We start from the raw sequence: 20,074 nt of genomic DNA on the forward strand, positions 1-20,074 counted from the left end.
GAGAGAGAGAGAGAGAGAGAGAGAGAGAGAGAGAGAGAGAGAGAGAGAGAGAGAGAGAGAGAGAGAGAGAGAGAGAGAGAGAGAGAGAGAGAGAGAGAGAGAGAGAGAGAGAGAGAGAGAGAGAGAGAGAGATCGAGAGAGAGAGAGAGAGAGAGAGAGAGAGAGAAGAGAGAGAGAGAGAGAGAGAGAGAGAGAGAGAGAGAGAGAGAGAGAGAGAGAGAGAGAGAGAGAGAGAGAGAAGAGATCGAGAGAGAGAGAGAGAGAGAGAGAAAGAGATCGAGAGAGAGAGAGAGAGAGAGAGAGAGAGAGAGAGAGAGAGAGAGAGAGAGAGAGAGAGAGAGAGAGAGAGAGAGAGAGAGAGAGAAGAGTTCGAGAGAGAGAAAAAGAAAGAGATCGAGAGAGAGAGAGAGAGAGAGAGAGAGAGAGAGAGAGAGAGAGAGAGAGAGAGAGAGAGAGAGAGAGAGAGAGAGAGAGAGAGAGAGAGAGAGAGAGAGAGAGAGAGAGAGAGAGAGAGAGAGAGAGAGAGAGAGAGAGAGAGAGAGAGAGAGAGAGAGAGAGATCGAGAGAGAGAAAGAGATCGAGAGAGAGAGAGAGAGAGAGAGAGAGAGAGAGAGAGAGAGAGAGAGAGAGAGAGAGAGAGAGAGAGAGAAGGAGAGCAATGACATTGCTGAATCTGTGATCTAGTAAGCAATTTTCTGGGACCACTTTTGGCTCGTGAGAGCTACTTTCAGAACTACTGGCTACAAAGTCAACTAAAGTACCGGAAAAGTTCCTTTTTCACTCAGTGTAAGGTGTTACTTGTAAGAGGTACTTTTAGGATAGGGCTTACTGGTATGAATCTTGTAAAAGTCGCATGATAATTTAAGCTTTGGACATTTCTGTTGAAGTCTTTGGTGGCTTTTTTAATGGATGCGTTCTAAAAGGGACAGTTGGCATGTATAAGGACAGAATTCAAAGGAGGGGTTTACAATTTAGTTGCTGCCAATCAAGAGTGAATGGGGGAGCTTGACTCATAATGGAAAACTGATCATTCTTCAAAGTAGACAAGAGAACAATGATCCATGCCAGCTTACCCTGTCATTTCTTAGGCAAGTGATACATGCCTTTTCAGTATCCAGTACAGTTCGTAGTATAGATTTCTCGGAGATTCCGCTCAACATTAACCTTGAATCACCAGGCCTTTCCTCAATGAAAGCATACATATTTCTCCACCAGCCTCATCCAAAATCGTTCATTCTGTACATTCATCCCGTTTCTCCAATCTCCTGTGAGTCTTTAAACAGCATTACGGCAGATTGATTGGTGACTTCGCCTGGATCAGCATGTTTGAACCGAGCAGCACTCAGAGTGAGCACTGTAGCGGGCTTCCATTTGTTTCCCCCGTGACAGAAGCAATATCTATCCTGTAGACTCATTAGAAGACAGGGAACAGAGTGAGTAGCAGCTGGGCTCAGGGGAGAAGAGGGATTGGGGGGGAAGACATTTCTTGCAGCACATGCCTTGAGATGGTTTAATGTTAGCCCTTTGCTGATAGCACCTTGGCCCCATCTATTAGCCATTGAGGGTTTATTTATGGGTGTCTCTGAGGCTGTAGTCGCTGTGATAGACAGTGTGGGGGAGTGAGAATAGCTCTATCTTGGTATCACCGGGTCTTTGAGTTGATCTCTGTTCCCACCGGGAGAGAGCTATGTCTCAGCTCAAGTGAATAGGCCCAATGAGACTCTGACACTGTCCTAACATGGACACCACATGTATTGACTACCAAATGTATGTAATGTAACCAAGACACACAGCCAAAAGCTGGAACACAATGTACTGGCAGTCAATTAAATCTGAAAGGTGAAAGGTGTTCCAGCTTTCCAAAGCTGGACAAATAAAGAGGAGTTATTTTGATGCTCTTACAAGACATACTGTACATTCAACCTGGTCTCAGAGCATTTCGTATTATCCTGTACGTAAATCCGCAAACTCCGTTTAGTATGATATGTTACGTTTCACATGGTATGTAATTCATTTGTGAATGTCCATGACCCATTTAGTATGATATGTTGCGTATTACAATTTGTATTATATGTTTTGAAGTTTCAAAATGTACAATATATTATGTATTTGCAAAACGTATGATATGTTAACGAATTCTAGCTAGGTGGCTAATGTTGTCTAGCTGGCTAACATCAGCTAGGCTAGGGGTTAGGAGTTAGAAGTTAGGTTAAAGGGTTAGGGTTAGGGCAAGGGTTAGCTAACATGCTATGTAGCTGCAAAGTAGCTAAAAAGTACTAAGCAGCTGAAAAGTTGCTAATGAGCTAAAGTTGTCCACGATGAGATTCGAACTCGCAACCTTTAGTTTGCTATAAGTCCAAGTTATACGCCCAGCCATCCACCCCGACCAACCACCCTACTTTTGTTTCTGCCATATGTAACCATCTGCCTTACGTAACCATACGACATGTAACATATCATACTATTTTGATAGTCCAGGATGAACTTTTACTATGTTACGTCTGTATATGCAATCCTCTGAAACAGTAAACAAACTGGAGTTTCACTCCCTCTGCTGTATACTCAAGGTACATGTGTAGTGTGTGCCTGCCTGCCTACCTCCTTTCTAACTGTCCACCATATTCATACCATCAGGACCTTAATTAAAAGAGAACCATACCCAGTAATTATGAAATGTTCTCTAACTATATCTAGCTAATTAAAGTATTACAAATGATCTACTAATGAATACCAAGTCATTGAATCCATTAGGTGACATTATGTGTATGTTTGGACATTTCAGTAGATTCAGCTATGGGATAATTACACATTTAATTAATAGCAATAACAGATGGATGAAACCTGCAGTTGAAATACATGACATGATGACCTAGGAAGCTATTAAAGCATTTCATTGGTTCGTACACTGCCTCTAGACAACTGCTGACATATGTGTGTGTACAGTAATGCAGCCAGAGTTCCCAGCGTTCATTTTCTAAGCAATCTCCTCTCACAGTAATTATATTTATTTGGAGGCTGCTATTATTCAGAGGAAAACGCTTTCAACCTCGCAAGAGTCAAGAGAGGGTGTCTTTGTCATGGCGTACATCTCAAATGGCACCTTATTCGCTGTCTCGTGCACTACTTTTGACCAGGGCCGATAGGTGCACTATGTAGGGAATAGGGTGCCAATTGGTATGCACATAAGGTACTAGCCGCTGGACAGAAAAAATAAATACACTCATCTTTTGTTGGGTTTTCTAAAGTCCAGTTACCTTGTCATGTTGCCAAGTAACTGCAGCCACGTGTGGTGGGTTTGTGTCAAATACATGGTTAATGGCATTCCTGGGCACTGAAACAGGGCAGACGCCCTGTGAAATGACTTGAAGCGTCACACGTACGTGTACACACACACATACACACAACTGCACGCATGCACTTGGCGTAATAAACACACAGAAAAAAAAAGACTAGAGCCTACAAAACCCAGAAACATATCTCTACACCTTAATAACCCTAATGTCTTCTCCTCTTCCCCCTCTCTTTTAACCTGCTGATGTTGGATAATAGGAGGGCTCTGAGCAAAGATGTCTGAACTACTTAGCTAATACAACTTCCAGTATGTAATTTATTACAAAGCAATGGGATTAATGTAAGGCTTATTTCAATATCCCATGTGTAGTCATGATTCACTGTATTTGATGTGTTCGCTAAAAAAGAAATCAATTGTGAGTAAAAGGAAGACTAGACATAAGTCAATAACAAAGCTAATCCCCTTTATCCTCGCTGCAACAGCACAACAGATACAGTTGTAACGTGCTTAGGCCAATAACATGCAATCTCCAAATCAACGTTTGTCAGAATTCTCACTTCTGTACTGCACTAACAATACGTTATGTGTCTTTAGGGGAATCCAGGAATGTGCTTTAATGCGATCTGACAGTCATTGGATTATACACACTTTACAGAAAAGGATAGATTTCCCTGGATGGACATTCAGGCTTTCATTTGGTTCACCGAGAGGTAGGTCCAGTTTTGAACTGCTGTGAGTAGAGATATCCGTCCCAGCTCTGTGAATCTTCAACCGGGCATGAGTCTGCCCGACAGCTACCTGGGAGAATCCAGAACCTAAAATCTCCATATTTAAGTTACCTTGATTCTGTCCACTCCTTTCCCTGTTGAGGTTGGGGATATTTCAATCACAGACACCCACTTGCCAAAAGCCAATGTTTCTTGACCCTTCACAGTATACCATTGGGGTCTCTTTACTGAAATTTTCAACAATGTTAAAGCTGGAATCCTTAATTGAAACAATTATAAAGTGCCCCCCCTCCACACTGTGTTTTTGGTTTTTAAAAAAAGCTGAGGGATGGTGCCTGAGAAATCGAACCAGTCTCAAATTCAAAGCGAGAGCTATGGTTATGATATCAAAATGATAGTTTCAACCATGTTTTTAAGCTATATGGTGTTTGGTTACATTTACATTGGAGTAAAACAAGCTTATATTTTGTGTTCTGATGGGGTATAACAGTTACTTAGCTCATGAGGATTCTAGCTTTAAACCACCTAATTGAAAAAGGTATGCCTAGTTGTTACTATTCAGTGCAACATGCAAAGTGCCATACAGACACATTTAATTTCACCGCTTTCTGTTTATATACAGTCTCCCTCTTCATGCCCTTACAGGAGGGCTTGCCATCTCTTTTGCCTGAAGCATTGCCGAGCGAACTCGGATGGAAAACCATTCTGGGGTAGGCTTTGTAAATACCTTGAGAGCGTTGGGTGCCTCTGGAGTGCTCCGACGGTTTGGATCCAACTCTGCATTTAGCTCTGTGGGTGTGATGCGGCTCTCGTTTGCAGTACAAATGTAGAACGCGGGCTCTCCTACATGAAGGGTATCTGAAGAAGTTATTGCCATGGGCTGTGTAATGTTCATCTTATCATCTTATGAAAAGAACTGCAGGTAAACCACGAGTCAACACAGGCCAGTCTAGTGTATCTATTTGCATGGGTTATCATGATTCATTGGAGGGTAGCATCACTCACTGTCCCACCTACGCAGCTAAAAAAGGACCCTGATTGAAGAACCCAGTTTGCAATGGATACACATGGAAACAATAATAGCCTGGAGAAAACAAACAGTAATCAGATCACTGGCTCACCGGAACACATTAAAACAAGTGGGAAATGTGAACGTCATGGAATACCCAGTAAAATGTCCACATCCTAGGTACAATAGCATTTTGTATATTTGTGAAATCGTTTTGTTCAAGCAGGACTCCCACTGAGATGAAGAAGAACACCTGGTATTCCAGTGTGTCTTGTCTATGCCTACAAGGATACATGAAACAAATCTTCTTGAAAGTTTGCATGCATAATCTCACACAGCATCATGACACTCTACACTTGGTTCCAGTACACAAAATGCATGAAGCATATCAAGATTTTGCTCAGGAGTATTATGTCCTTGCAGTGTTCCAAGCAGACCTGGATTCAAATCCTTGTTAAACCTGTCTGGATTGCCAGATGGGCGGGGTTTGTTATTTTGCTTCTATTCTATTGGTTCCATTACACATAGGAAACTCAATCAAGCCCAGATAATATATTTGAAATTACTTCAAATAGTATTTGAACCCTGGTCTGGTTTCAGTAAGCTCGCCTGATTTGTTTCAAATGAGGATAGCTGTTTAACTACACCATTTGTACTGATCAGCATGATGTAAGTAGCTGAGTCAGCCTGTTAGCCAAGGCTAAATGGCTGCCATGAGCACTAAACTTGGTCAGACATCACTGGTCTCAGTTGTAAGGCAGTCAGCATTCAGTAGCCTCAGGGGTGAGAGTGGTATATCTATTAAACTGTAAAAGCAACGTATGTGGGTGACTCTTGGAGCCGTCTATGACGACCTGCCTGTGACCCACGAGTCATAGAGCCTCTGGGCAGAGCACTCTGTTGTAATGATGGGCTGTGAAATGTCTCACTGTGTTCATGTATCTGGATAACTGTGCACTCATCTAATCAATCTTGCATTTCTTACATAAAAGGGCAGCTATGAAGGCATTCTGGAGATGTTGATCAGTGAAGGTATTCAGCTGTTGCATGTTTGCATCTGGGCCCCAGCATGTTTGTGTGAGTGCCCTCCTCAGATGGCCCCAAACTCCCAGCGGAGGGAGTTAGTCTCAGGTGCCTATAAGATCTTGTGGGTTCTGACCCCCAATCCCCTCTTTCCCTAGATGATTTATATGCACACAGGTCTCTTGTAATCAGGTGAGACAAAACTGGCCTGGAATAGAAACCTGCTCACACTGTAGCTGTATGGGACCGGGTTGGTCACCCCTGTTGCATGTTGTCAATGTTTTACATACATTTTCAGACAAGGACACCTTTACTAATTGGTGTGATTATGGTGACTCCCTGTGGTCATGTATGAATACTGCAAGTTAAAGTAAGAATAAATTCCTCTCAAACTCACACACGTGTTGCGGTCATGAAGCTATTGATTTACTTTTGATATGTGGCAACAATCCAACAGTTCCAAATGTAACAGCAACTGTAAATGTTGCTCTTATATTTGTTGTTTGTAAATGTTCTCTTCTCTATTTGGTCTGATTGGATAGCTATAATCTACTGCTCAGTTACTCCCATTGTGTTTGTAGTACACATGAGCCTAGATAGACCATATCTTGCACAGCCTGCATTGGATATAATTTACAACTGGCTTAGTCTAATTAAAGACTGAAACAGCCGTGCAATTGAAAGCTATCCCTCCTTCTCTCTCTCCCTTTCTCCTTTAATGGCCAAACACATATTTCACTAACAAGCACAAGCAGGGAAAGAAAATAGAAGGAAAATAGAAGTTGATTGGGTCCTCTGGGTTTGTTTTGGAACTCTCACTCCACGGTGGTAGGAGCCAAAGGGGCCTAATGTATTCTCTATGAAATCAGGGCCTCATACATTCCTAATATCCCCAATGTTTTCTAACAAGGTCTCTCCTTACCAACGCTTACAGCAGGGATCATCAACTAGATTAAGCCGCTGGCCGATTTATTCTTGACTGGATTGTCTGGGGGCCACGTGGAAATACTTTGGAACAATCAATTGCAGATAATTTCCTGGTGATTTTAGTCTTATGTCTAACAATGAAAATTGTACATTAAAAAATATATTTAAAAAAATGTTTTGGCTCAGAAAACTTGGGGTGCCAAATAAAAACAACCCGCAGTCCAAATTTGGTCCACGGGCCGCCATTTAGGGAGCCCTGCTTTACAGTTACAGCAGCCAATCCAATGAGTCCTGATATACTATAAACCAAGAGTACTACCAAGTAGGCCTACCTGTCCAAGTGCAAAGTCCCACAACCCAAAATGGGGAAATAGCTATATTGCCGTCCGTCTCTGCCTCTCTGAATAACTATTGAGTTTTTTGCACCACCTAGTGGTCAAATGTTTTATATTCCCCAGTAGAGTAGAATGCCCAATTCCAATTCGACCACTAGCACCTATTTCCTAGCCTATACACGGTCTTTTCTACAGTCAAATCTGATGAGATTGGATAGGTATTAAGAATAAGATGACATCTTATATTTTCACCTTATTGTTTAGATTCACCCAATATCTTTCAGCTCTTCAGGGATGAAGGAAGTATAGTGGGTAGGAGTAGATTTGGAATTCGGAGGCATTACGTCACAAGTCAAAGAGCCCTCTGTGTTTCCACTCACTCGACGTTTCCTATCGAAAGTAGTGTTGCTTGTTGAAGCGTAAATGGGCGGTTTATTGTACGTCCCAGTGTGTATATTTAATCTACTTCACCTGAATACTGTCCATTAAAAAGTAAAATCAAGTTACGACATAGCTAAATACACGATTGTTGACTTTTCGCTTGCTGGCTAGCTCCGCCAGCTGAGTCTAACGTCAAGATGGACCAGGCAGCGAGCCGATACCAAGTGGTGAGCCAAAACAATCGACATTGCCATCTGTTTGGGAACTCCAACTAGTAGAAACAACCTATTTACAATATTACTTGGTGTCAACCTAGACTATACATGTTTAAATTGACGGCTTTGTATAATCAAACGGATGTTCCTCGTGCCTATCACTTCCGCATTATTCAGCAGCAGATCAACAATAGCAACAGTAGCTAACCTAGCTAAACGTCAGCTAGCAAGTTCCAATTCAATTTGAGTCGTTAATCATCCACATGACAGCACTTTATCACTTAGTTAACTCCGCTTGTATTGGTTTTCTGAACGGATAAGTAACTTGGCCAGCTAGCAAACGTTAGTTCGCTGTATGTCAGCAAGTGCCATGTAAGCTAACCCAGGCTAGACTTCAATTATATGCAGCCATTTGTGGCAACACTACCAAATTAGCTACCAAGTATAGTTAGAGCTTCCAAAACACGTACATAATACAAACAATGTTCCATGACATCTCTGTAGTGCTCAATAATTGGATTTCCATGAGAACAATATACACTCCCCCCCACAAAGAAGATGGCATTCGTAGTTACATAATAATGGTCAGAAAAACAAGGTAGTTCGGTTATAGTTCAAGCCAGTTTGCTAGGTAGTTATTAGCTATTTCAGCAGTGGTGGGGGAGGCTGTTTGAGGCTGCCCTCTTGGCCGCAGAGACATGTTGCTGCTTTAATTCAAAATACCTCCAATTCTTCATGGGGCAGATATATTTTACAGTTTTAAATCTAATTTCCTGCATTTCTATACATTTTGCCATGGGGCTGATAGAAAATGTGCAGTTTAAAAGTACATTTTCTGCAATTCACACATTTTGGCATTGTTTATACTGTGTTCTTCTTGTGCTGTCTGAGTGACTCAAAACATAACATGCAATGACATTTGTTTTTATTTGTATTCCCCCAGTCTAGTTTTCATTTTGGTGGTTGTTAGTTCTCAAAGATGGTCTTACAAAAAAATATATAGCTCTGTTATGTTCTCTACATACATTATTTCTGGTCTTAGTCATTTAAGTTTACACTGAAAATGAACATCCCCCAAATTATTTTCACACAAAAAAAAAATCATATATTAAAGATAAAATTACAAAAAATAGATGTATTGTATATACTGAACAAAAATTGAAACGCAACATGTCAAGTGTTTCATGAGCTGAAATGAAAGATCCCAGAAATGTTCCATATGCACAAATTTGTTTACATCCCGGTTAGTGAGCATTTCTCCTTTGCCAAGATAATCCATCCACCTGACAGGTTTTGCATATCAAGAAGCGGATTAAACAGCATGACCATTACACAGGTGCACCTCATGCTGGGGACAATGAAAGGGCACTCAAATGTGCAGTTTTGTCACACAACACAATGCCACAGATGTCTCAAGCTTTGAAAGTGTGCAATTGGCATGCTGACTGCAGGAATGTCCACCAGAGAATTGAACGTTAATTTCTCTACCAAAAGCCACCACCAACGTCGTTTTAGAGAATTTGGCTGTGCGTCCAACCGGCATCACAACCGCAGACCACGTCTATGGTGTCGTGTGGGTGAGCGGTTTGCTGATGTCAACGTTGTGAACAGAGTGCCCCATGGTAGTGGTGTGGTTATGGTATGGGCAGACATAAGCTACAGACAATGAACACAATTGCATTTTATCAGCAGCATTTTGAATGCACAAAAATACAGTGACAAGATCCTGAGGCCCATTGTGAGGTCAATTTTTATTAAAGGTATCTGTGACCAACATGCATATCTGTATCCCCAGTCATACAGATATCCATGATAAATTTATTTAAAATGACTGATTTCCTCATATGATATGAACTGTAACTCAGTAAAATCAGTGAAGTTGTTGCATGTAGTGTTTGATCTTTTTGTTCAGTATATACACTGCTCAAAATAATAAAGGGAACACTTAAACAACACAATGTAACTCCAAGTCAATCACACTTCTGTGAAATCAAACTGTCCACTTAGGAAGCAACACTGATTGACAATAAATTTCACATGCTGTTGTGCAAATGGAATACACAACAAGTGGAAATTATAGGCATTTAGCAAGACACCCCCAATAAAGGAGTGGTTCTGCAGGTGGGGACCACAGACCACTTCTCAGTTCCTATACTTCCTGGCAGATGTTTTGGTCACTTTTGAATGCTGGTGGTGCTTTCACCCTAGTGGTAAGCATGAGACGGAGTCTACAACCCACACAAGAGGCTCAGGTAGTGCAGCTCATCCAGGATGGCACATCAATGCGAGATGTGGCAAGAAGGTTTGCTGTGTCTGTCAGCGTAGTGTCCAGAGCATGGAGGTGCTACCAGGAGACGGGCCAGTACATCAGGAGACGTGGAGGAGGCCGTAGGAGGGCAACAACCCAGCAGCAGGACCGCTACCTCCGCCTTTGTGCAATTAGGAGCAGGAGGAGCACAACCAGAGCCCTGCAAAATTACCTCCAGCAGGCCACAAATGTGCATGTGTCTGCTCGAACGGTCAGAAACAGACTCCATGAGGGTGGTATGAGGACCCGACGTCCACAGGTGGGGGTTGTGCTTACAGCCCAACACCGTGCAGGACATTTGGCATTTGCCAGAGAACACCAAGATTGGCAAATTCACACTGGACACATGTGACAGACGTGACAGTCTGGAGACGCAGTGGAGAACGTTCTGCTGCCTGCAACATCCTCCAGCATGACCGGTTTGGCGTTGGGTCAGTCATGGTGTGTGGTGGCATTTCTTTGGGGGGCCGCACAGCTCTCCATGTGCTCGCCAGAGGTAGCCTGACTGTCATTAGGTACCGAGATGAGATCCTCAGACCCCTTGTGAGACCATATGCTGGTGTGGTTGGCCCTGGGTTCCTCCTAATGCAAGACAATGCTAGACCTCATGTGGCTGGAGTGTGTCAGGCGTTTCTGCAAGAGGAAGGCATTGATGCTATGGACTGGACCGCCCGTTCCCCAGAACTGAATCCAGTTGAGCACATCTGGGACATCATGTCTCGCTCCATCCACCAACGCCACATTGCACCACAGACTGTCCAGGAGTTGTCGGATGCTTTAGTCCAGGTCTGGGAGGAGATCCCTCGGGTGACCATCCGCCACCTCATCAGGAGCATGCCCAGGCGTTGTAGGGAGGTCATACAGGCACGTGGAGGCCACACACACTACTGAGCCTCATTTTGACTTGTTTTAAGCACATTACATCAAAGTTGGATCAGCCTGTAGTGTGGTTTTCCACTTTTTGAGTGTGACTCCAAATCCAGACCTCCATGGATTGATAAATTTGATACATTTGATTTCCATTAATAATTTTTGTGGGATTTTGTTGTCAGCACATTCAACTATGTAAATAAAAAAGTATTTAATAAGAATATTTCGTTCATTCAGATCTAGGATGTGTTATTTTAGTGTTCCCTTTATTTTTTTTGAGCAGTGTATTATAAAAAAAATACAAAATTGGAGTGGAGGTTGTCATTTAGAAGTGGCGGCCCTGCCCACTGCTTCTAAATTAATATAGGAAACACTGGGGTTCTAGAGTAGGATGGGTAATTGATAGGGGAACAGTGTTCAACCTACCTTTCTACTTGGCGATACTTCCATAATTATCCATTTGGTAGGCACCGGTGTCTTATAAACACCTTTTTCCAGTTTCAGGTGGAACCCCGATAATGAGGAAATATTCAGAAAGATATTGAATCCACTTTTTTTGCCAATTGAAAAATAACTCTTACATGTGTGTAAATATTTGTCTGGGTCGCGCTGTGTGACGCGCTGTCATCTAACTCACTTGGCCTCTAGCACCAGCTTTAGCTATGCTGCTGGAGGTTTGCTATTGCTCGGATGTCTAGTTGTCAATGTAAATGCCGTGTATCCAAGGCTAGGGTCACTTCTGGTTTAGTCCTGTATCGGCCCATCACTCGAAAGCAGAATTCTTTTTACTTTCATAGTCGTTATCATGCCATGTGTATTTAGGTTATCATTAATTACTTCCACAGACTGATTTGATATGGGATAAGTTAATTAGGCAGTTGTTGTAAGCCATTGAATAATGTTGCCTACTGGCCTTAAAAGTCCAAATGCCCACTGCTGCACTATGCTGGAATGCTTGCTAATGCTTGCTTACCTTTTTTTGCTTTTTTCGAAGTGCAAAACTTTTTCAGCCACAGCCGTGCTATTTTTGATCCTGCCTCTGCACTTTCCTCAGTCGCTAAGCAACTGTGGATTTGCCTCTGTCATCTCTTTCAGGTTTTGAGGGTAACCGGTATTTAATGCGTTATACAGGCTGTTTTATAATGTAAACTCCCCAACCATCCTTGTTATTTGTGTACACTCATTCTGAACAGGTCTTTAAACATAGCCTAGTGGTTAGAGTGTTGAACTAGTAACCTGAAGGTTGCGGGTTCAAACCCCAGAGCTGACAAGGTACAAATCTGTCGTTCTGCCCCTGAACAGGCAGTTAACCCACTGTTCCTAGGCCGTCATTGAAAATAAGAATTTGTTCTTAACTGACTTGCCTAGTTAAATAAAGGTTAAATAAATAAATATAAACATGTAGGCCTAACTATTTGGACTTTTATCCAACACGTATACTAGATGTATCAGATGAATATAGGACATACTGAGATAACCTCAGGAGTTCTTGTTTAGGCCTTGGTGTGCCGATGGTGAAATAACTAATTCACCCCTGGCCAATTATGCAGTTGTTTAGCTCTTTTTTTATTTTTTTTTTTATTTCACCTTTATTTAACCAGGTAGGCAAGTTGAGAACAAGTTCTCATTTACAATTGCGACCTGGCAATTGCATAACTGGTGTCCTTGACACCGGATAGCATCGCACTCACTCATTCTCCTGGCTTTGCACATTGACCCTGCAGTGCATAGAGTGCTGCTGGACATGATGCCACAAGTTAAACGCTGGTCTGTTGACCTACGCAGACGCCAAGTGAGCCTCAAGTGAGCTGCAAGACTAAAGCCACATTTGGCACTCCTGCCACACTGATCAAGGCCTAGGCTATGCATCCGCTTAAGCTACATCATTTGTCATTGGCCAGATATAAGGCTGTGCTGTCTTCTCTATAACATTACTGTCACCCTTCTGTTTCCCATGACCATGTTGTCTTCTTCCAACTGGATGCTATGCTGGCAATTAGCCTAGATCACATGTTTTGGATGTCTTCAGTGCCCTTAGCACTGGAATCAAATGTTGCCTACTTAGTTTATTACAAAACACCAGATGATCTTTCAGTGTTGGGCCATGACCACATCTCTCCAAGCGTCTCAGTTTACAGGGCTTCCCTCTCCTTCCTCACCGTTGACATTCTGTGTCGTGAACTTGTGACGTTGGTTTTATCGAAGTGATACTTAACTCCTCTCTACCCCCCCGTCCCCCCTTCTCTCTCAGTTTGAGAATGATGAAGACGACTCCTGTGAGCCCTCCACCAGCGCCCAGCAGCCGTGCACCTCGGCCCAGGCCAACTCGTCCTCTCAGGCCTGCCCTGTCCCAGTAGCCCTGGGGGGGGATGCAGAGGCCCCACCTCCCCCGTATGCCAGCATCGCCATGGGAGCCACCGCTGCCATGCCTGGTACAGAACCAAAGACTCCATATACTGTCTGTTTGGCTCTTTTTCTGTGTCTCACTGTCTTTCTGACCCTTTCTCCATCTCATTCTCTTGTAGCGTCTGTAGCTCTCATGTAGTTCTTTCAAACACGTTGGAACCAGCCAGTTGCCCTAAGTATAGGCCGATAATTCACACTCCTGGAATTAAGCCGATGTGATTTCCATATTTGATTGAATTGATTCCGAACTCCATCTTCACCTTGTGAACAGTGTTCATTTGATTTGTTGTGGTCTAATTGGCCATGTCTCTTTCCTGTGGTCCCCCCAGTAGAGAGCAGTTGTTACCCAAGGGATTTCCCCGTGCCACCTCCCTACAGCGTGGCCACCTCTCTTCCCACCTACGACGAGGCAGAGAAAGCCAAAGCTGCAGCCATGGTGCTCTCTGCTGTGGAGGTGATACCAGGGGTAGGACACACACACAGACACGTGTTTGAGTATGGGATGTTTACCCATGAAACCAGGATTATTCTGCTGGAATGCTGTAAGAAAAACCTCACTGCTGCTATTAACTACCCAGTGTAACAACATATTTCAGGATGAAAACAACTTTGATAGCTATATTGTCCAAGTCGTAGCTACAACAGTATTTACAGTATGTTAGCTCTATTTTATGTGGGTCTAGCAAAAATGCCCCATGAGCTTTATTTCTGCTCTCTCAACAACTCTAAAAGAGAAGGAAATGTCGACACACAGTACTATACCGCCCATCTCCTTATTCATTGGGATGACTGAGCTATTGCAACGTTTCTGCAGAAGAGATGGATGAGTTGTTTTCCTGTCCCATTTCTCTTAAACAGGAGGATGACTTCCCTCCAAGGGATGACTTCAGCGATGTCGACCAGCTGAGGGTGGGGAACGACGGCATTTTCATGCTGGCCTTTTTCAGTAAGTGGATCTGTTGTTTTTGCATGAAACCCCCTGATTCTTCAGTGAGTGGACAAGCCCAAATAGCCTCTTTCACTGAGCGGACTGGCCCATTTCAGTCTGATTAGGGAAACATAACAAAAGTTTGCTTGGATGTGAGTAAGCAATTGAAGGTGTTTTCTATGGATTCACCACAAGGTGGCAACAGTCACTAATTGAATGATCCAATAGGAATGGAGGTGGGAAAGGTCAAAGTAAGTCAGCGATGTATTTTACTGAAAAGTCAACAGAAATGTTAGTCAACCTTGAGAGTGGTGTCTATTTGTCTGTGCTTTGTAACTGCACGCTTTCTTTTTTTTTCTTTTACCCCTTTTTCTCCCCAATTTTTCTCCCCAATTTCATGGTTTAGTAGCTACTATCTTGTCTCATCGCTACAACTCCCATACGGGCTCGGGAGAGACGAAGGTTGAAAGTCATGCGTCCTCCGATACACAACCCAACTAAGCCGCACTGCTTCTTAACACCGTGCACATCCAACCCGGAAGCCAGCCGCACCAATGTGTCGGAGGAAACACCTGGCAACCTTGGATGGCGCGCACTGCGCCCGGGCACGCCACAGGGGCCAAGCCCTCCCTAACCCGGATGACGCAATTGTGCGTCGCCCCACGGACCTCCCGGCGCGAACCCAGAGTCTCTGGTGGCACAGTACAGCGCCCTTAACCACTGCGCCACCCGGAAGGCCCCTTAACCGCATGCTTTCTTCCGTCTCCAAACAGTGGCCTTCCTGTTCAATTGGATTGGGTTTTGCTTGTCATTCTGCCTGACCAACACCATCGCCGGCCGATACGGGGCCATCTGCGGCTTTGGCCTCTCTCTCATCAAGTGGATTCTCATCGTCAGGGTAAGTGCGGTATTGGATTAAAGGGGCCTAATCAATGTATCTAAAACAACGTACAGAGTTGATTTCAATATGGGACAGGACATACAGTCCACCACTTTAAAAGCAGCCCATACAAAGTGTCTACTTCAAACACCAATGTTACAAATGGTTTACTTTAAATTAACAAGCTGGCTCGCAGTATCCTGCTTAATCCAGACAATTCTGTGCACGTAATTGCGGCAGGTAGCCTAGTGGTAAAGAGCGTTGGGCCAGTAACCAAAATGTCGCTGGTTCAAATCCCCAAGCCGACTAGGAGAAACATCTGCCAGTGTGCCTTTGAGCAAGGCATGTAACCCTAATTGCTCTGGATAAGAGCATCTGCTAAATTACTAAAATGTAAAAAAAAAAAAAAACATAAATGCTTCACCTAGCTAGCATGTTAATGACTTGAATGTTACAAAATAAATGTCAAGTATGTTCAGTATATCACTGCATATCCCAGGCAATGCTTGTGCAGTAGGAAGCAGATGCTTGCTACGGCTTGTTAGCCCTAGATGTGAGGAGGACGCCCTTAAGAGCAGGAACCCAGTGTGATCTCTGTGCTCTGGGCATCAATCAAAGCCCTGTACAATTTCCACATGTAGAAGCAACACACTGGTGGGCATAGAGTTATTAACCCCGGGCTTTCATCATTGATCTGGTGCACACAGCTACTCCCACTAGATGTTGTGCAATACTAGGCTATACAGGAGTTTAGGCCTTTATCTGAGCAGTGCCAAATTGAAGGCCTGGTTTCCTGGGACTGGGCTTATATTTTTTTGTCCAGGAAACCGGCCCATAGTCTCAATTAGGACACCCAACATTCGAGGAATTGAGGCTTGAGGAGGCCTAATCCTAGCGCATGTACATTTCTGCCATGGTGATTCTGATAATCTGCATGTGTTTATAGTAACTGATTGTCATTCAAAAGTATTCTCATGATGGTAGGACGTGCTGAATTTCCATTTCCTGCCAATTCTACTTTCCCACAGTTCTCGGACTACTTTAATGGATACTTCAATGGGCAGTACTGGCTCTGGTGGATTTTCCTAGTCCTCGGTAAGTTTACTGATCTGCATCGCAAGTGCTGCATTCTTCAACTAGCCAAATGCTGAGGAATTAAGCTGTACTAAAATATCCCCCTAGAATGATGTACACCAATGCCATCTGGTGGCTGAAATGATGTACTACTAATCTTCCCACAGTAAAGTGAAATCCTTGACCTTGGATGAATAGTGGTGTTTTTTACTAATGATTTCGAATCCCTTCCTCAGGTCTCCTGCTTTTCTTCAGAGGGTTCGTGAACTACCTGAAAGTGCGCAACATGTCTGAAAGCATGGCTGCCTCGCACAGAACACGCTTCTTCTTCCTGTACTGAGGTAAAACATATATATTTTTAATTGAACCTTTATTTAACTAGGCAAGTCAGTTAAGAACAAATTCTTATTTACAATGGCGGCCTAACCCGGACGACACTGGGCCAATTGTGCGCTGCCCTATGGGACTCCCAATCACGGCCGGATGTGAACCAGGTACTGCAGTGACTCCTTTTGAGCTGAGATGCAGTGTCTTAGATCACTGCTCCACTCGGGAGCCCAACTACTAATGAAGACCTTAGTACACAGTCACCGCATACTAACATGTATAGTAGATATTATCCTTGAGACTTGACGTTCATATAAAGACATGCATATAAATGAAGTTATTGTTTATGAAATAATACTATATCTTGTTGTTCCAATTTGTCTTTCTGTAAATGGCATGTTGTAATATCTGCTACCCGTAGTCTGCGAATTCTACAACAGTTGCGCTTTCAGAATTATTTTCCCACTTCCTTTGCTCCAGGTTGTCGCTCCAAACATTCCTCCTTAATGTGAAATTCCCTGAGGATTTGTGAGCCTTTTCTCGAATGACCAGGACAAAAAAAAACCACAGTGAAAAGACTTGAGGAAGAAAAGAACCAGTGCGTCATTACAGCTGCGACAGTCTGGCGTCTTTCATTAAAAGCAAAAACAGCTGACTTGTCTCTTTTTCAGAAAGTCCATACAATACAGATTAACCCAGCTAAATATACCCTGTGTGTTTCTGATATTTCCACCGGCTTTGTTTGGCTCTGTCGATTTCAATTGCCTTCCTGATCTAACCCCTGTGGTGGTCCCATCCTGCTTAATATCCCAAGTCTTGTACAGTGAATACACCTTAACAAGGGGGTAGTATAGTGCAGTGTAGTGGCTGAGTCTACCTGTTGTGGATGTTTGTGGAAAAGCACACACAAGAAGATGGAAGAAAACAGTATGCAGCCAAGAGGTCTTATGCAGTTGTGTCCTTACCTGAACTGGATATCTGCTCCTAATGAGGATGAGGATGATGATGAAACGGTTAGTCTAGAGTTCTATCGGGAGTGTCAATATTACAATTTGAATTGTATCCCTTAATTTTAATCCCCATATTTAATTGTCTTTGGTATAAAAATATGTTATTTGATGAAACTCATGACTTTTTTATTGTGAAATGATTGAACTGTATCACAGCTTATGCCAATTTATATGTGCAACCTCTTTCTCCATCAGTTGTGAATTGCTTACTTGTCATAGTGCGTATACTGATCTCTTTGTCAGTCCAATTTTGAACTGGAAATTGTGTTTATCCCCAAAAAGGAGGATCTGCCTTTTGCACTTTTTTTTTTTCATATTTTTTTTTTTTTTTCAAAAAATGTAATTTTCATTAAGTTGATTATTGCAATTAGCCTGAACTGTGACATTTTAAAGTATTGTCGCCTTTCTTTAATGCTTGAATGATGCCTTTATCATTTTGTTTCTCTTACACAGAAGCCTCATCAGCAATATCGAAAAACGTAACTTAAATGCACGATTATTCTGGCCAAGTTGGTTATAATTGTATTCAGCTAAAGCAACGTTATTAATATTATATTTGTATGTTTGTAAAACAGCCAAACAATTTTTGTCAGAAATGATGGTACTCAGAGATGATGATGCGTGCTTGTTAACCCTTTAACCTGAAGTCTTGCAAAATGCCAATAAAGTTCCAAATGCACCCTGTGACTGCCTCATGTTAGAATGAATTTGATGTTGAATAGGCCTATCGTGTGCTATTGTGAGCCCTGCAGGATGTTGAATAGCCTCTCTTATTTAGAGCTGTGTCTGAAAACGCTACTAGTCGTTAAATCCTTGCTTCTGTCCTTGTTTCCTCAATTGCTCTCAAAGCGCATTGGAGGACAGGATACAAGGTCCCTCCCTCAAACCTCTTCCTCCATTGGTCTTTGAGAGGAATTGAGAAACGACCCATGACTGACTCTCTCTAAACCCTCACAGGTTATAGTTTGGTTGTTGGTTTCGTTAGATGGCGTACATTTACCTCACTCTGGCATTTGTCCAACCAAATATGTTTTATCGAAATGACAAAGTATAAACCTCTTCCTGAAAAGCTCATTGTTTGCCATACAGAGGCCTGCTTTTACTGAATGCATGTGGGTTTTATTTGTTCTTTCTTTGGCTGTCCCCAATCCAGCCTCTTTATAAACTGTTAATGAGTGACCCATTTACAGAACTCCCTTCCGGTTGGCAAATGTTCTCTATTATAAGGCACTTTTTTTCTCCTCCCTTTTTATCAGGCCGGGATAGCTTAGGCCCTACTTCTCACAACCTCAATACTCATCCACCTCCTCCCTCCCTCCATCCACCCTTTTAACTAGAGCGTTTTGGAAGAGAGGCCAGGGCACAAAGTAAACTCTGTCACACGCACAGGCCCAGAGGGAACAGTGCTGACAATTGCTGTCGGCAGCATATCTGAGGTCTCGTTAGCCTATAGCTCCTTACGGCCAAACTAAGCATGCGCCTGCCCTGCTGCTACAGGTTTCCCGCTTCCCGGCCCGTTGTGGACGCCACCGGGGCTTTAAGTCAACACTCCCCTCACTCTCTGAAGGGTGATCAAGCTGAGCTCTTAGAATCAGTTGACTCAAAGATGACAACTCCCTCCAGGGGACAGGAGAGAGCGAGAGGGGAACTGAGATGAAACTAAATAGTGGACAGTAATAGGGTTGCTGTGTGTGCTTCCTGATGGCTTTGGAAGTCGGTGTGTATAGGTGTAAATAATCGTGTGTGGTGTGGATGCATAATGTGTACTAGTGAGTTTCATACATTCTGTGTTGCTGATTTCTACGTTTGTGCCTGCATACATGAGGATTTGTGTGTGTGCGTCTGTGAATGTGTGTCTGTGATGTATTAGCACACTAGCAATAAGCATGTTGCCAAGAAACGGCGGGATATGTAATCTCAGCAGCACAAGGCTGCTACAGCTTTCAAGTGGGCACAAAACATTGTGGAGGGTGTGGAGGGAAAAGTGGCTTGGCTCACCTGTTGGTTTGGCAGATACACTCCTGTCTCTTTACATCAGAGTGAAGTAACCACAAATAGAGCCTTGGGCTCTCTGCTGCGTGTGGAGGGTTCTGGAAGGATTTCCTAAATGCATGCCTGCCTGTCTTCAGTCAAAGCGGGCTATGGTTCTTTGTTATCGTCATACAGGCATGCTAGAATTCTCATGCATACTGACAACTTCAAATTGGGTTGTTGCATTTCACTGTGTACACATTTAGCTAATTAGTACAAGATCAGGAAATATTCCTTCTCACTGAATGAACTGACGTCAAGTGATGCTCATAAAGGATTGCACTTTTTGTGGCCGTTACCAAGCACATTTCCAACTGCAATCAAATCCAA

At 43.1% G+C, this 20,074-nt stretch overlaps 1 protein-coding gene across 2 annotated transcripts; it reads left to right on the top strand.

Annotated features, from left to right (window-relative positions):
• Positions 1-7,650: 7,650 nt before the first annotated feature.
• Positions 7,651-18,397, top strand: LOC124008493 (NEDD4 family-interacting protein 2-like). 2 transcript variants are annotated; one of them, XM_046319803.1, is made up of 8 exons: positions 7,651-7,922; positions 13,340-13,520; positions 13,827-13,960; positions 14,353-14,440; positions 15,196-15,320; positions 16,331-16,397; positions 16,613-16,717; positions 17,184-18,397. In XM_046319803.1, exons 1-7 carry the CDS (start codon positions 7,893-7,895, stop codon positions 16,714-16,716), a joined length of 729 nt encoding a protein of 242 aa, XP_046175759.1. In that variant the 5' UTR covers positions 7,651-7,892; the 3' UTR covers position 16,717; positions 17,184-18,397. The 2 variants fall into 2 exon arrangements, with proteins under 2 accessions (XP_046175759.1, XP_046175758.1); XM_046319802.1 differs by having other exon boundaries at positions 7,652-7,922; positions 13,824-13,960.
• The last annotated feature ends 1,677 nt before the right edge of the window (positions 18,398-20,074 follow it).

This window comes from Oncorhynchus gorbuscha, linkage group LG21, assembly GCF_021184085.1.
Source record: "Oncorhynchus gorbuscha isolate QuinsamMale2020 ecotype Even-year linkage group LG21, OgorEven_v1.0, whole genome shotgun sequence".
NCBI classification, from domain to species: Eukaryota; Metazoa; Chordata; class Actinopteri; order Salmoniformes; family Salmonidae; genus Oncorhynchus; species Oncorhynchus gorbuscha.

Coding starts and splice junctions, on each gene's coding strand:
- LOC124008493 (XM_046319802.1), top strand. CDS start 7,893: ATGGACCAGGCAGCGAGCCGATACCAAGTG. Junction 7,923..13,339: donor CAGCGAGCCGATACCAAGTG/GTGAGCCAAAAC, acceptor CTTCTCTCTCAG/TTTGAGAATGATGAAGACGA. Junction 15,321..16,330: donor AGTGGATTCTCATCGTCAGG/GTAAGTGCGGTA, acceptor ACTTTCCCACAG/TTCTCGGACTACTTTAATGG.